At 42.0% G+C, this 17,347-nt stretch overlaps 3 protein-coding genes across 3 annotated transcripts; 1 reads left to right on the top strand and 2 right to left on the bottom strand.

The window, feature by feature from the left end:
• Nucleotides 1–2,057: 2,057 nt before the first annotated feature.
• On the bottom strand, nt 2,058–3,789 carry LOC119742825 (ubiquitin carboxyl-terminal hydrolase 24-like). The gene is made up of 3 exons (XM_038219007.1): nt 3,786–3,789; nt 2,904–3,058; nt 2,058–2,489 (listed from the first exon to the last, which is right to left on the bottom strand). The coding sequence occupies exons 1-3, from the start codon at nt 3,787–3,789 to the stop codon at nt 2,169–2,171; spliced, it is 480 nt and encodes a 159-aa protein (XP_038074935.1). The 3' UTR covers nt 2,058–2,168.
• A 780-nt stretch (nt 3,790–4,569) lies between these two features.
• On the bottom strand, nt 4,570–10,976 carry LOC119742824 (ubiquitin carboxyl-terminal hydrolase 24-like). Its single transcript, XM_038219006.1, has 2 exons — nt 10,867–10,976; nt 4,570–4,752 (listed from the first exon to the last, which is right to left on the bottom strand). Exons 1-2 carry the CDS (start codon nt 10,969–10,971, stop codon nt 4,570–4,572), a joined length of 288 nt encoding a protein of 95 aa, XP_038074934.1. The 5' UTR covers nt 10,972–10,976.
• Nucleotides 10,977–13,575: 2,599 nt separating this feature from the next.
• LOC119742823 (tripartite motif-containing protein 3-like) lies at nt 13,576–16,517 on the top strand. The gene is made up of 3 exons (XM_038219005.1): nt 13,576–14,101; nt 14,444–15,244; nt 16,468–16,517. The coding sequence occupies exons 1-3, from the start codon at nt 13,576–13,578 to the stop codon at nt 16,515–16,517; spliced, it is 1,377 nt and encodes a 458-aa protein (XP_038074933.1).
• Nucleotides 16,518–17,347: the final 830 nt, after the last annotated feature.

Below are 17,347 nucleotides of genomic sequence, written 5' to 3'. Positions count from 1 at the left end.
GCCTGGTATTGGATGCTTTCCTTTTTATGAATATTCATGCCATTCCTGGTACAATCTGATTGGTTCTCATGAAACACATCACGGTCAAAGGTTAATGATATACATGTAATCTATCTTGTTGAAACCAGTCGCAGCTAGTTTCAAATCTAGATCCAAAAATACTATCAAATTCTCTTTTGGCTGAGGCAGTTTTGAAAAGTTGCTAGAGTACTCATGCTGTGTGAAAATTTAAAGTACAACCCGTTTTGTTGTTGTTGTTGTTTTTAAAAACTATTTACAGCAGGCTTTAATAATGGTGACAAGATTGATGTCATATATTTATCCCACGAGCGTGAGTGAAACACGGAACAAAGTAGTGCGTCTGAGTACCAAATGCCACGAGGCTGAAGACCAAGTGGTATGTGGGACACAGACGTACCAAATTTTCCATTTTTCATGAGCGCGAGTGGAAAACGGATTTATCTTCAAGCCAACTTGACGTACAGTAAAACTGGATCGAACGCGCGCACCCTGTACACGAACTTTCCAGCGATTATCCTTTAACACGTGCGTGCAGTAGGCATAGTGCGCATCTAAGAGTAGTGCGATACCCAGACTGCGATATGGATAATGTTGTTGTCATGAATCAGCCAATCAGGATCGAGGATTCAAGTTTGCTTGAAGATGCCAGAATTCAGTATTTTTACAGCGAAGAATTTACTCTATATGCATAGATTTCAGATTCAAATATCTTTGTAGAGTTATTTGATCTAAAGTTAGTTCAATGCATAAACTATTTGGCAACTCGATTTAATCAAGTGGGGTAATCAATAAATAGAAACAAAAAAGAAATTCACCGAAAATCCCGCAGCACTTTTGATAGACAATTCCTGAATCCTAAATCCAAAATCAAATACAGTGCACAAAACAAAGTCATTTTTGAAACTTTATAGGTGCATCAACCCCTGTGCCGAAAAAAAAATAACTAGGCCCAACTTTCCTCAATCCTATAAAATCCTTCAAAAAAATTCTGATGGAATTTGTAGGACCCGGGAGTGGTAACGGTTAGAAATGGACCAAGTTACTATGCAAAACATCCAATAAAAAGCATCAGTGTGACAAAAGGTTTAAATTCGGGTTTGTATAAATTTTTGTCACTTTGCATCCCTTGCTAAACTGGCTGTGAGACTTTACGGTCAAATGACACACATACCATGCTACAAATTGTGTCCGTATAAAATTATTGCTTCTACAATCTACACTCAAGTCCAAATAAAAAATAACAAACAAACTTTGTCCTATATTGGCTTAAAATAAAAGAATTTGTGCGACATAAAATTATGGCTTACAGTGACTAGAGTGAACAGGAACAGCGGCCAACAGAAATCTGGTAAGCACGGAAAATATCTGCTCAGCAAATACAGGTTTCTAGCGTTACAAATCGTGCGAGGTATAACTTCTGACTTGCTTGGCCAAAAAACATTGTTATTTAGCATTCATTGTCTGCTTGAAACCCAATGCAAACAGACATTCTGTGCCAAGTTGTCCTTTCAGTCAAGTGGCTGTTTTCAACAGCTAAGAGCTCCCAGCCATCATAAAGCAGGATTGACTTGCTGTGACTGTTTATGTAACTTGATAAAGCTATAATGTCTGCCAAGTAGGTCCGCGAAATTGGGCCTCAGACTCTGGTTAGCAGATTCCTGAACCTGGGCGCGGTGTTTTTATCTGCAGCACACATCGTCAATGGATCGTGATGATTCAGCTAGTCGATGTTTATTCATAAGAAAATAACAATGACGTCATGCACACCATTGCTATCACACTCAGTCATGCATCAAAGAACAGCTTTCGTCGAGCTGCCACAGTGGCCTAGTGGATAGTGGAATGAACTATGGATCGCAAGACCAGTGGTTCGAACCCATGTCCGTTTTCATCAAATATTTTTGTTGGTTGGGATAAGTTACAGGGAAAACACTACGAGAACGTAAGTGTCTTCCAACCACACAGCGTGATAAATATTCATGTTAGGTGTTTTATTAAAATATGATGTGACAGCAAAAAACAAAAGGCGCAACCTGGCCCTTGGTTTCCTTTAATCTGACCTGTGATGACCTCTGACTTATGACCCCAGGAGTAAGGAACCATCTTCTATTGGCTACAAATTCTGAAACAGAAAAAAAAAAAAGCCGTTATGTATCAATGTCGTCCAAGTCGCCCACGTCGTCCTGAACCAACGTCTTGGAAGACTCTGAGCTGTCTTCATTCCCATTGACCTCTGACCCCTCTGACGACCCGTTGACCTCCATCTTGGTGTTGGAGTCGCCCTCGACGTACTCCTCCTCCTCTTCGTCGTTCTCGATGTGTTCACCGTCATCGTCACGCGTGTTGAGCTCATCCAACAGCGCGGTGGCTTCGGCCAGCGTGTCCTGAGCGCTCATGGTGCGTTGGAAGGACCGTCCCGTGCTGGATTCGTTGGAGACATTCTGAGGCGTCCAGTAGTGCTCACTCATCTATGCAAAACAGCAACATAAACAAAATAAGCACATTAATTGTCTAGTCTTGATAGAAAGTTGCTATGGATTTCTTGTATAACATATAAAATCAGTCAATTGACAGATCGTTGGAAATCACCTACATTTCTTAATTTCTTCTAAATGACGGCAAGCTAGACAGAATTTCACTAGGCGTTTAATACATAAGATTTTTGATAATAATCAGCTAGATTACTTCTGGGAGAAAATGCAAATGATCCTATGTGCCTTCAAGTCAGCTTGCTTACAAGTAACCATGGATGAACTACAGTTTATAATAATTAGCTTGTCTTTTCACTTGGTTAACTTGGAAAATTAAACCTTTTGACTCGGAGATGTTATACCCGGTTAACTGACCTTTCAAAAAACTACATGTAGATGAGAAGTTCTTACCTTTTTCTTGAGCCAGTTGACCGCCCACTGCCACCGGACCGAGATGGTCATCAGATACTCTTTGGCCATGGAGCATTTGTTGGACAGATGGACCAGGAATTTGATGCACTGGTAGGACCGACGGCTGTCCGTGGACGTACATTTACGAATGATCTCTGCAACACAATAAGAAGAAATAGTGAGATTAATGTTAAATCAGCCACGATGAAAAAGTCTGCAAGGAAGGCAATTAAAGCTGCAGTCCATCATTTGCAGCTATCCAAAAAGTAACTGACATAATTATTGTTGAAAAACATACTTGGTTGAAAGATAGTAAGGGGACTAAACTCCCTGTGAAATTAATCTTTCTGCCATGCTCTCATTTTAAAGAAATCAACGAAAGAAGGCCTTTCCAACAGTGCAACTACAGACAAACCGTTGGAAATTTCCGTGAGTAGTTCGTGTTTGTATTCGGCGAAGTGCATGCAAGCACTGACACGACGCACTTGGTGCGCCCTCCATAATTCATCGGATCAGTGCGCGACATCGCATAGCTGCAATCAGCTAGGTGAGAACGTGTCTCGGACGCTAAATTCAGGCCCAATTCAAAACATGATTCAGCAACTGTTGATTTGAAATCGAGATGCTAGAATGTTGTTTCTCTTGAAATATACAGCTGAAGCTGAGCTGAAACTTCATGAGGTTAGTTGTTCAGCACCCTTCTTTAGATTTTAGCACATTTGTTGGGTCATACATTAACAAATTGCACAAATTACAAATGATGGACTACACCTTTGAATGTTACTACTCTATACAGTTTTGGTCCAAAGTGTGACAATTTTCTTGCCCCTGTTACCTTGGTACTTTGTAATTTTCCATTCAGAAAAACCCTAGACAGTTTACCCATTTCTATTGGTCGAGAGCCTGTCATGTGGCTGGTCTTAAAAAGTCAATACAACATTGGCTGGCGGGTCTAAAACACTTTTCAGGTGTCACACGATTTTTGGACTCCTGTGAAATCTGGTCCAATTACCCTTTTATTGGTTGAACGTTCACAATCCTCACTTAGAAATGTGCAACACTACCAGTGAGTCACTATTTTATAGTCATAATTTCATAGTCATAGCAGGCCAATCTCCATAAAAGGAGTTCTTTACGACCACTTGCAAGAGGCTAGAGGCACATACCATAACATAGAGGGGTGTTTTAAAAAAAAACATGAAGTAAAATTGTTGAAAAAAATCAATGGAATTTTTTTTTTTTTTAACTTGTTTTGACTCTTTGATCGAAAAGATATTTGTGAATGGGAATAAATCTGTGCTTGGCTGGTATTAAACAAGTCTGTTTAAGACTGGCTAGGGACCTTGTCGCTACTAATATCCCTCCCTTTGGCTCAGGCTATATCAGCGTCCATCCCCCCCGCCAGTCTTAAACGGACTTGTTTAAAACCAGCCAAGCACACATTTATTCGCTTATTCAAGTATCACTAAGAATGACTTTAAACATTTTATTTGTTGGGTAGGTAGTTTGCAATTCACATTCACTCTTGGAGGATGACTGCATCAAGGAGTGCATCAGAATTATAAAATCACAGATATCAGATGTAACAGGCACATGAAAAAAGTGGACCCCACATTGACACAATAACCCATATGTCTTGGCCTCCCAAGATGGCGTCCGAGTGGCTTCACCCTACCCAGGTCAGTATATACAGAGATGAGAGCTCCTTACCCAAGAGGCCATTGTTGTTGTTGCCTTCCACGGCTAGCTTGAGGCGCTTGCCCTGCAGGGGGTCCTCCATCATCAACAGCTCCAGGAGGAGAATCAAGATGTGCTTCAGCTCATTGGTGGGCGCCGAGGACACCTGACCCTGTATCGACCAATCAGGGCGGAGAGAAATGAAAAAAATTCAATACAACAAAGAGAAAAAATTCTGGCACATAATGTAGCGTTTCCAATTTCAATCTCCCTTGTTATATTTAAAAGGTCCATAGGATCATTTACTTTTTGTGCATTTGTTTCTCTCTTCACATTGAGAAAGGCTTTTGTCGTTAAATATGTTTCTGGGTCATTGCCAACATTCCAACACAAACGTGCCTTTAATAACATTCACATACTGCAGACTGTAAGAAATTATCGCTTGGCACAGTAATATCGATCCAGAAATTTTTAACAATCCATCTGCACAAACCATCTACGAAAAGCATTTTCTTGACACAAATTAAACACCAATGGCACCCATTCACAATTACAAATCAACAACTAATGGACATTCCCAAAAATGGGTCACTTGACACATCTTTGGAAATGGCTGTTGTGTTCGTACGTCAATAATACCCGATTAAGGAGAGACTGAGATTAGGGATACTTTTCTGGTTGCTTCGTATTGTATTCACGTTCATAACACACTAGAGTACACACGTACTAGAATGTACAGACGATCAACAAATGACGTCATACACTGGTTGCACTATAAATAGATCACTGCAGTCTGCATACACTACATCCTCTCCCCCCTTAATATGGAAGCTGTACACACACAAAAACATCATTTTCAACCCTATGAAAATGTCCTCGACTGAAAATACTGTCTATTAAGCAATGTCACACCTCACAAAAAAAATGCTAATCCTACAAACACTTGTTGCAAGAAAACCAAAGTTCAAAACAAAGAAAATCCTTTTTTCCATAATTAAATCCAAGTCCCTAGACAAGGTAGCAATGGCTTTTTTTCTCTTCCTGCCCTTAATTTGAATAAACGGAACTTCCCTTAGGATTTCCTTCTTGTTTGCTTATTTTTTTTCTTCTTTTTAACCCATGACATTCCAATACCGTACAATTTCAACTGCAACCTTTTTTTTTGTTTCAAAACTGCAACTCTAAAAACTTGTTTAAACAACTTGAGTAACACGATACATGTAAACATTAACACAACTGTAACAACTCAAAGTGCAGTGCATGCACCTTTTAACTCTCATGCAGGCCTCTGCGAACAACAGTTAGGTTATTCCATAGTCTCAATGAGTCTGTCTGGGGGTTTGCTGACCCTTGACGAGCGACGTAGGGGTTTGGGTGAAGCACTGGAACCTGCGGTTACGGTCGGTGTCGCCGATTGTGAAGTTTGCTCACCATTTGTGACGTTTGAGGGTGGCGCGTGTGTACGTTCTGTATGAGGAATTTGCGAGCCAACGACTGGAGCTGTCTCAGCGGTAGGGATAAACACCGGCATGGATGCTAGGTCAGACATATCAGTATCTTGGTGAGCTGAGGTGTGCATCCCATTCCTTGAGTTCTGAGAATGACTGGTTGTAGACCGTTCTGCTCTTCTCATCTGATCCACGTGTCTTTTCCACACTCGACCATCCTGCAAAATTACCACATAAGACTTCGGGGCTGTGCGCTCCGCGACTGTGGCCAGCCACCAAGTCTCTTTACGGCGGAAATCCTTAACCAACACATCCTCCCCCGCATAGAACTCGCGGAGTTGGGTCTGTTTGTCGTGGTGCAACTTTTGGTTGCTCTGCATGTTGACCACCTTGCGTTCAACGTCCGGGCGTAGCAAGGACAAACGAGTACGCAGTTCGCGTCCTAGGAACAAACTCGCAGGAGTACGACCAGTCGTTGCATGTGTCGTAGTGCGATATGTCAACAGGAAACTGTCGATGCGTTGTTGCAAACTCCGACCACTCGATTTGCTCGAGCTGAGAGCGCGTTTGAAGGATTGAACCATTCATTCTGCTGCACCATTACTTGCGGCGTGGTATGGTGCAACTCTCACGTGTTTCACACCATTCACCTTGAGGAACCGTTGGAACTCCTCACTTGTGAATTGCGGTCCATTGTCACTGACAAGTTGGTAGGGGATGCCATACCTGCTGAATAAGTCTCGCAGCACCGTGATGGTTGCATTCGCGGTGGTGCTACTCATGTGGAAGATCTCTGGCCATTTTGCGTATGCGTCAATGACGATCAGGAAATCATGACCATCTTTCTGCGCGAAATCGATGTGAATTCTGTGCCACGAAGAGCTAGGCCACACCCATGGCATTAGGGGTGCCACAGCTGGAAGGTGTCTAGTCTGTTGACAGCTAGCACAGAGACGAACAGTCTGTTCGATGTCGCGATTGATGTTAGGCCACCAAACGTAGCTTCGTGCAATTTCTTTCATCCTGACAATTCCTGGATGCGCATCATGTAACTCACCCAGAATGAACTTCTCGTACTTGTAGGGTATCACAACTCTTAATCCCCACAACAAACAGTCCTGTTCCGTGGATAGTTCGTGTCTGCGATTGAAGAAAGGTTTGAGGCGTTCGTCCCTTACCTCTGCTGGCCATCCACTTTTAGTGAACTCTAACACGCGCGAAAGCACAGGATCAGTTCTTGTAGCGTGTGAGATCTCCTTACTGGTCACAGGTAGGCTATCGAGGCATTTGTCCTCGATGTTGTAGATAGCGTCTTCATCGTCCTCCTCCATTGTGGGTAATCGGAGACGTGAGAGCGCGTCTGCGAGCACATTCTGCGAAGATGGAATGAACTGCAAGTCGTAGTCAAATGCGGACAACATTACAGCCCAACGCTGAAGACGTTGTGCTGCAAGGGTTGGAATCGACGTCTTGGGACCAAGGATGCGCTCCAATGGCTTGTGATCAGTCCGTATGGTAAATTTCCTTCCGTAGAGATATGTGCGGAAGCGTTTGAGACCGAACATGATTGCCAGGGCCTCCTTGTCCAGTTGCGCGTAGCCCTTCTCATGTTTATTGAGTGAGCGTGAAGCATATGCTATAGGATGTCTGGAGCCGTCAGCGTACACATGCAGCATGACTGCTCCAAGTCCATATGGTGATGCGTCCGTTGCGAGCTCGAGAGGGAGTGCTGGGTCGTAGTGAGCGAGAAGTTTGTCTGAACTGATGGCGTCCTTCACTGCCTCAAATGCCCTGGTACATTCATCCGTCCACTGCCAAGGACAATCCCCGAGCAGTTCGTTTAACGGATGGGCCATTGTCGACAGGTTGGGAAGGAACTGCGCTTGGAAGTTGACCATCCCCAACCATGAGCGAAGCTCTGTGACATTCTGTGGAACTGGAGCGTTGCGTATCGCGTCAACCTTGTCGTCGGTTGGCTGAATCCCTTTTGCAGAAATTCGACGTCCCATGTAGATTACGCTCTCCTGCATGAACCGACACTTTTCGGTCTTCAACCTGAGACCGTATTTCCGGAATCGCTGGAAAACGTTCTTTACATTGCAGAGATGTTCCTCATCCATCTTGCCTGTAACAAGCACATCATCCATGATTGCGCATGTGCTGTCCAGACCTGCTAGTACTTGTTCGATGAATCTCTGCCAGATTGCAGGACTCGATGAGATACCGAATGGTAAGCGTGTATACCGATACAGTCCCTTGTGCGTGTTAATCGTGACGTATTCTTGGGATTTGTCGTCGAGCAACATTTGCTGATATGCGCATTTCAAGTCGATTTTGGAGAATTTCTCCCCACCGGCTAGCTTGCTGAATACTTCCTCCGAAGTAGGTATGGGGTACTGATCGGTGTGGATTGATTTGTTTACAGTGTTTTTGTAATCCCCACACAGGCGTACCGTGCCATCTGCTTTGGGTACACACACCAGGGGTGTCGCCCACTCGCTGAAATCAACTGGGTAAATGATTGTCTCTTGCTCCATTCTGGCGAGTTCCTTTTCGACTGCGGGGCGAAGAGCCAATGGCACTGTGCGAGCCTTGTGGAAAACTGGAATAGCGTCTTCCTTGACGTGCAGTGTTACCTTAACTCCACGTACTGTGCCTAACTCTGGCTGAAAAATGTCCTTATATTCACTTTTCAACTCGGCGATTGGGTCAGATTTCACACCGTATTGACCCTGAGAAAACAGATTAGGCCAGTCCAGCTTGAGAACTGTCAACCACTCCCTGCCCAACAAGGGTGGTGCGTACTTGTCTGCGTGGACGATGATTAGCGGTAACGTTGCTTTCTGGTCGCCGTACTGAACCTCGACAACCAGTTGGCCCAAGATTCGCAATTGGGCACCCGCGTAAGCGTGTAGGACACGATTCACCGGTTGCATTGGAATGTGCCCCAAATATTTGTGATAGTCTGACTGGCTCATGATTGATGCAGCGGCACCTGTGTCAAGTTCCATTTGTATGGGAATGTTCGCGATCTTGACAGGAACCTTGATAGTTGAAGTACGGCTGTACGTATCAGCTGTCGTGTCTCCTGACGTATCCGCTTTTGACTTATCGGAAGTCGTAACCGTAAAAACCGAGTCGACGAATGTACTGTCATCGCGATATGCGTCATCAGTGGGATCGTACAGTTCGCGAGCGTTTTCGTCGTCTCCCACATAGCGAACGCGTCCTTTGGGCTTGGTTCGCTGTTGGGGCGTGTATTTCGTGGTTGGTGGTGCAGGGCCTGATTTACTATCAGACTTGCACTCTGACTGCAAATGTCCCACTTTCTTGCACTTGTAGCATGTGGCACTCTTGTATCGGCAATCATCGCGATTGTGATTGTTCAGTCCACAGCGGTCGCAATGCTTCCTTGGTTGCGATGACCTTGGCTTTTGCCATTTTTGATTACGCTTGTAGTGAGAAGTCACCCTATTCACTGGTTTAGTCTCCACGGTGCCCATGTCTCTCACATTCTTTGCAGCAGCCTCCTCTGCAAGAGCGAGATCCAGAGTTTGTTGGAAATTGTAGTTGCGTGCGAGCAGTTTCTTTTGGATGCTCTCAGACTGCAGCCCACAGATGAATCTATCGCGCAAACTCTCCTGCAGTTGATCCCCCGCAAAGTCACAATATACAGCCATTTTCTTCAAATGAGCAACGTATTCACAGATCGATTGTCCTGGCATTTGTCTAGCATTATGAAATCGAAATCTCTCTGCGACTGCCAGTCTCTTGGGTCTGTAGTGTCCCCGTAACAGTTTACACAAATCCTCGAATGACTTTTCCTTGGGTTGTTGCGGAAAAGACAAGTCTTTAAGTGTCTTATATGCCGTGAAACCAATGCTGCTCAACAAAATAGCCTTGCGTTTGACAGCGTTTGCCTCTGTCTCCGCAATGTCCACAGCAATGAAATACTGATCAAGTCTCTCCAAATATGTATCAATATCACCATCCACTGGGTTAAATTCCTCGAACACAGTTCTCTGAAAAGTCGCCATTATTGTTTATCGTAGAACGTATCGTTACTATGCGTCGTCAACCATGCATGGAACAATGGCGATGTACATGTACGTTGTACTGTACCGCGTATCGTGTGTGCAAAAGTTATCACCGTACGTGTCGAGAAAACTTTGCAAAAAGTTCGTGAAAACTCACCGTCGTTTCACACAATTACAGTCCGTAGATAACCCTGTGCGTAGCCCGTGTGTTCAAGGTTCATCCTCGTCGCCACTGTTGTGTTCGTACGTCAATAATACCCGATTAAGGAGAGACTGAGATTAGGGATACTTTTCTGGTTGCTTCGTATTGTATTCACGTTCATAACACACTAGAGTACACACGTACTAGAATGTACAGACGATCAACAAATGACGTCATACACTGGTTGCACTATAAATAGATCACTGCAGTCTGCATACACTACAATGGCCTTCTTCTATTGTTTTCTTCAAAATGACAGCATGCCAGAAGGAATAATTTCACAGGGAGTCTAGTGCCATTACTATCTTTAAACCAAGTAAGCTTTTCAACAATAACCTTGTCAGTTACTTTTTGTAAAGCTGCAAATGATCTACTCTACCTTTAAACAATGTTCATCAATATGAATGAGACATAGAATGAAAAATCTGCCCATCTTAACAAATTTTGAATTACTTGCTGAACGATAATCTCGAAGGTTGCAGATGTCCTCAATCCCCCCCTCTCGAAAAATGTTGGTCTTTTGGGGGATTAAAATAAAACCATACAGTACAAATTAAACATTTGTTGGATCAACTTGAATTGTAAGGAATTGTACTTACGTGGATCATCATCATGACGGACAAGGTGAACGTGTCGTTGCAGTAGCAGCAATGCAGCAACATGTCGAGCAGTGCAGTGGTTGCATTGGGTACTTCACGGAACATCAGTATGACCTGCAAATGTTTTGGTAGAATAGCATTTGTACATTCATTACATTTGAATGTTTTAACATTTCTTGAAGCATTAATTCGTACGAGGTGCAACTGATTACCATCTGATACAAGGGTCATTCCACCGGGTTGGGAAACAGTGCATCGTACATCCAAATAATTGGTTATATTATTAAAAGTATCAATGCATTCTAAACAATTGCTTAACATAAAATTTGTCTGAGGGTGTTTTAATAATTGTGAAAGTTTGAAATCATTTGAATGGACTTTGACAAAAAATGAGCAAAAATGAATTATTCGAATGTAACGGTGACAGTGTCAATGTTACAACCAAATACTTTTTTTGGGGGGGCCGTTTTTTTTGGACACATGTAAAATAATACCCAAACTGACATTGCATATGCACCAAGAAAAGCTTTTGTTTTGGTATAGTCAGGGTTCAAATATAGCAGAAATGATATCTTTAATGTAGACGTAACAGTGTCACAATCACTCAGTGGAAGTGTGACATTTGGGGTTGACACGGTGTTACGTCCACAACCAAGCTATCATTTCTGCTCCATTTGATACCCGACTACCATAACAAAAAATAGCAAAAAGTTTTTCTTGGTGTGTCGCATGTATAGTAAGAAGTACATAAAGTGAATTTGGGAAATGCTTTACAGAAATTTCATTGAAACGGTGTCAATGTAAGGTCCAAATGACATTTTTGCTCATATTTTTGGCAAAATACATGCGAATGATTTAAAACTTTCTGCAGTGGTGAAACACCCAACAATAAATATTATGTAGAGCAACTGCAAGCACGGCATTCATACTTTTCATAATATGGTCACATGTCACACATTGTGTCCCAACCCGGTGGAATGACCCATAAAGGTTATCCTCATAAACATTTGATAAATTGTAATACACCGATCCGTCTGCCTACATGCACAGGAGCAGCCGGGTACAATGTACAAGTACCACTGAACACCTAGCCACAACCAACAACAATAGGCCAGAGGTGTCTCATAAAAAGCTATTCACAAAAACCTGGGAATTTCCCAAATGAGAAATTGTGTTCATGAGGAAACAGTTCAACTGTGACGTCACAACGACAGCCGTTGCTGTGCACTTGACTCTACAAGGCACTATTCACTATTGGACAATCTGTGTGCACAACATACAGTCGTGCTGTTGTAGTAATAGTAGGGTGCGGCTGATACTGCCGACAGATTGCATGCAGGAAACGACTTCAAACTGTACCCATAAACAGGCCTGTTGAACTTGTAGGTAGGTGGACATTGTAATGTGAATATACAACATTTGCCTTTGCTGTAATTTTCAGAAATGGATGGATTTGGGGGTTAGTGTTTTACAGCAAATATTGTTACACTGACTTGTTTGATGTTTTGGGTTCGTAGATGCAAGAAAAACCAAGAAAAACAATCGTGTTCTTGCAGTCTGGTTCCCTGATGCCACTTAAATTGAAAAGGAGCAATTTATAGACATCGGGGAATTGTAAGGCCAGGGAACCAGTCTAGAAGGCTTGGACCCGTTCATAGATGTGTGATCGATTGCAAACAATATTCAGACTAAATATGGTATCTGGGCAGTAATTGAAAAAAAGCCATTTTTTTTTCCAATTTGAAATTGATACAAAAATACCACTATTCTTGAAAATGTCAGCACACCAGGTGCCATGATTTCACAGGATGCTTTGGACTGTCATTCACTAACAGTCCAGTAAGGTGTTTCATAATAATTTGGTAGTTTTGTTTTTTGATGTTTGCAAATGTTGTACCGTATATATTCCCTTTGATGCATCCACACAGGCAAGCAACACTATATGACAGACTGCTTAATTATGCTCTGATGTATCCAAGGCGAAGAAATATTGACTGTCATGATTTTCTTTGATTTTTACCTTCGTATTGTTTTGTCCAAGTATGTTTTTGATTTCATCTGCATAAAACTTAAGTGATTTCAATACATATTTACATCTACAGGTATGCAAACTGTTCGTGAATTACAGTGGAACGCTGCTATACCGAACACCGCTATACCGAACATTAGGCTATACCGAACATCATCCTTGGCTCCCGGCTTTAATGTACAAAACGTACCGAGCATTGTTGTTGAAAACAGTCAACAGATTAACAAAAAAATCTACCGGTTGTACATGTATCAAACACTATCTGGGCCACTTTTAATTCCCGAACATCAAACGACCCATAGTTACATCGTGTGTGAATGTCGACAAGCGAAAGATTGCTATTATTTCCCCAAGGAATAAAATTAAGGGAAACCACCCGGCCCAAGGAATAAAAGGGAAAACCGACCGTTGCTAAAATTTCGTGATGACTCCTTGTGCGGCCGTGGGATGTGAGAAATGCCAGTTCACTATTGGTCAACAGAGGGTACCAGCAGTTCAAAATCACTATATTACGAACACTTTCTGTGGTGGATCCAACGATGTTGGTTATAGCGGCGTTCGACTGTATACAGAACTTGAGTCAGTCTATATTTATACAGTATCTTATAGTATGCATATTAGTTGAAAGTTTGTTTTTCTTTCCACTCTGATATGGTTCATATAGAGTCCAACTGAGCAAGATGGCAGAGGGAGGTGTGACCAATCTAGTCTTGGATGAGACTCAGAAGGAACTTCAAGAATGTCCCATCTGTTACACTGAGTACAAGGATGCTAGGATGCTAGACTGCTCACACAGCTTCTGCCTGAAATGTCTGCAAGAACTCAAACTGACACAAAATAAGGACGACAAGAGTATTGTCTGTCCGTTGTGTCGAAGTGAAACTGCCCTGACTGAAGCTGGCCTGGACATGCTACCTGAAGGATCAAAGGATGTCAATCAACAGGAACAGACTGAAGGTCAGGGGTTAAAAGTCATGTGTCAGGCATGTGATGAGGAGAACGAAGCTATTTCTCGATGCGTAGATTGCAAGCATTATCTTTGTCAAGAATGCCTGAAGGCGCACAATCGATTGGCATCACTGAGGGCTCACAAGATTGTAGACTTGACAGAGCTACCTGTTGAGTCCCAAGATATAACAGAGGAAACTGAACTCAAGAAAGTTCCCAAGTGTCACGAGCATCCAGATCAAGATCTCTGTCTGTATTGTAACACATGTGACGTCCTCATATGCAATGAATGTACAAACATTGACCACAAAGAATCCATGCATTCTTATGAAGGTATCGACAAGGCATTCAATAAATGTAAACAAGAAGTAAATGAATCCGTTTCTAAAACAGAAGAATGCATTCAAAAATTTGTTTCTGCCAACCCCTCTTCAGGTCATTCACGTTACAGACTTGACGAGATGCTGGCAAAAACTTACTCTCAAATTTCACAGAAAGCAGAAAAGGAAATTGCCAAAATCAGAGATAAAGAAAAACAACTCAAAATGGAGGCCAGGGACATTGCCACTAAACAAGATAAACAATTTGCATATGCGGTAGCGTCTGGGAAGATTCTGGGTGAAGTGAATGAAGTGATGACTACGGCAACGTGCTATGAGATCCTGAAGTCCAAGAAGAAAATACTGCGGGATTTGAATGAGCAGGTGGAGGTGCATAAGAGTTTGGATATCAAGCATGGGAAGTCATTCCTTGGCTTTAAGGAGAGTAAAGAGGACGGTCAGCTTGGGACTCTGCTCTTGGAGGAGAAATGGGAAAAGTGTGATACCTTTTCATTAAGTGTGTTCTGTGCCACACATCTTGCAGCATACTCCACAAGTGAAATGGTTATGTTATGCAGTGAGAAACTGCTTACATTGGATCCAGAGGGGAAGGAGATTTCTACAAAGACCTACAAACCTGACCCTGATAAACCAAACGAACCCCATGACCCTAATGACATACAGAAAGCAACAGCTCTAGCCATCAACAAGGATGATCAACTTCTGATCCTAGACAATCCCGCAGTCAAGATCTTCAACAAGGAATACCAGCTCCTTCATCAGTTCCTACCGGGTAAAGAGGCCGGCTTGGACAGCACGCCGACGTGCCTGGCAGTGGACAGCAGCAATCTGATAGCAGTGGGTTACAAGGACAAGGACCAGATATCTCTACACAACCCAGATGGTTCCCTCGTCAGAACACTGCCTGCTCCAATGATTGATACATATTTAAAGTTCAGCAACAAGCAACTCATATACACTAACAACAAAGAGGGTTTGCTGATGGCAGTTGACTTTCATGGCAATAAACTGTTTAACCAAAGTTGTAGTGATCCTCGTGGGCTGTGTTGCGATGATACAGGTGATATTTACCTTCTTGGTAGGAATTATGTATACAAAACCATTTGCCATTTTAGTGCAGATGGCAAGTTCATTTTTTCATGGTACTCTAATATGGATCATTGTGCTATCACATACACACCTGCACATAAATTAGCATGTACAGGATACAACACGAGCAGGTATCACTTGGGTTAGAGACATATCAACCAACATAAATTGCAAATTCAAAGGATCACAATACTAGGCGGGGGGGGGGGGGGGGGGGGGGTATTTATTTCATACATACTTCTATCAACACATTATCTACATAAACACACACATGTACATTACTGATGCTCCGTATGCATCTTTAGGCCAGTGAAATGTCCAGAAACTTTCTGACTGCAACTTCACAAACAGAACAGACTTAAAACACAAGAACAAGCTTTATTTTTATTGGACAGTTTGAAACCCTTCTCAGCAAGTGAAACTTCCCAACCAAACCTTCTTTGTAACTTGGGTCATTGCACAATAGTTTCTATGCACTTTTCTCAAATATGTACACTGTTTTGTATTATTAATATACGAGTAGAGGACGTACCAGTAGAACATGATCAAGAGGTGCACGTACTGTTGCCCTTGTGTGTGGTTAAAGGGTGCCATTTAAACATTTAAGCGATAAAAATTCTTAAATTCTTAATTTTTCAAAATGTTAAAACGAAGCCTGGATTGAATTGTGTATGTTTATGTACCAAGCTGCTCTTGTACATGCATTTCAATCACACACACAATAAATAATACTAAAGGACACCTTTAAACCATTTTATTTACAAAGCAAAAGACAGTCCATTATGAATGATCTTCTTTGTAGATCAGTGTCGATGCTGCCCTTCGTTTGCTGTGCACCATAATTATTTCATGTATATTCTAACATGCAAACACACATACTGGAATTTGTATCCTTGTGGAGACATTCCTTTGTTCTCATGTACTGAAGTTTTCGAGTTTGATAGTGTAGTTTAAAAATGCTCTTATTTTAACCAGAATTAATTTCCTTGGCTGAAATTTGGACTTAAAAAATCCCTTTTCTGAAACTCTTCCATTTTTGCGACATGCAGACAAACATAGCTTGGAAATTCCTAGTTTTTGAGTAAAATCTATATATCTATTTCGGGAAAACCTTATGGAGACGTATTCATCTATAGAAATTGCACTGTGGAGACGTATACAATCTTTTGTTCCCTATTGTACACACGTCTTCAGAGGGCACGGTGTATCAGATCAAGTGTGCAGGTGGGATGCAGTCTGTGTGACGTGGCTAAAGGTTTAAACGTTTCAATTGGGCTGAAAAAGATTTGCTAAACGTTTCCAAAATAAACGCAAATTGTCGAGGGCCAGCTCCATAAGAATGTACTGTTATACCTTGGAATGTTCTATACGATTACATTTCTTTTGAGACTACAATGTAGATCAGCTTCATTCTTATTGGAGATTCAGAAACACTTACTTTAACTTCCCAACCAAGCCCTCTTTGTGTCTTGGTTTTGCCCAACATTTTAAATTAAATGCCCCTTTTATCTTAAGTTTTATACTGCTTTGTATTATAAGCACATGCATCATCAGGAGCCTTTCATTTTAGTAGTTTGGTCTTGGGTAATTGATCAGGCATTCAATTTGGCATTTGTAGCCTCAGAATAAATGATGATTCTCCATTTATTTATCCCAACAGTTCGACTATTTCTATCCTTCTTGCTGTAGTTTATTATCTTTTGAACCTGCATTTCAATGACAGCGTAACATTGTTTTTCACCAGTAAAAACAAACCTTTCATTGCCAATGATTGCCATTGAAAAAAAAATACCACTTCATCTAGAGTTTCAACCACCACTTATGGTTACCCAGGCCAAGCACCACAAATGGGGTCCAGAAACTAGAATGCCTCTTTAAACTGCACTGGGCCTCAGAAAAATGTGTGGACAATTTGATCATGGAAAAATGTGTGGACAATTTGATCTCTTCTGGCTTTGATACACACTTTCTAATGCATTTCAACTTAATGGGGTTCAAAAACACGCTTAAATGCACAAACTGTTAAAAAAAAAAAACCAATGAAAATTAAAGGTGAAGGCCTACACCTTATTTC

This window comes from Patiria miniata, unplaced genomic scaffold (assembly GCF_015706575.1).
Source record: "Patiria miniata isolate m_02_andy unplaced genomic scaffold, ASM1570657v1 HiC_scaffold_6, whole genome shotgun sequence".
NCBI classification, from domain to species: domain Eukaryota; kingdom Metazoa; phylum Echinodermata; class Asteroidea; order Valvatida; family Asterinidae; genus Patiria; species Patiria miniata.
The sequence above is the reverse complement of the archived record's forward strand: the minus strand, read 5'-3'. Positions and strand labels throughout refer to the sequence as shown.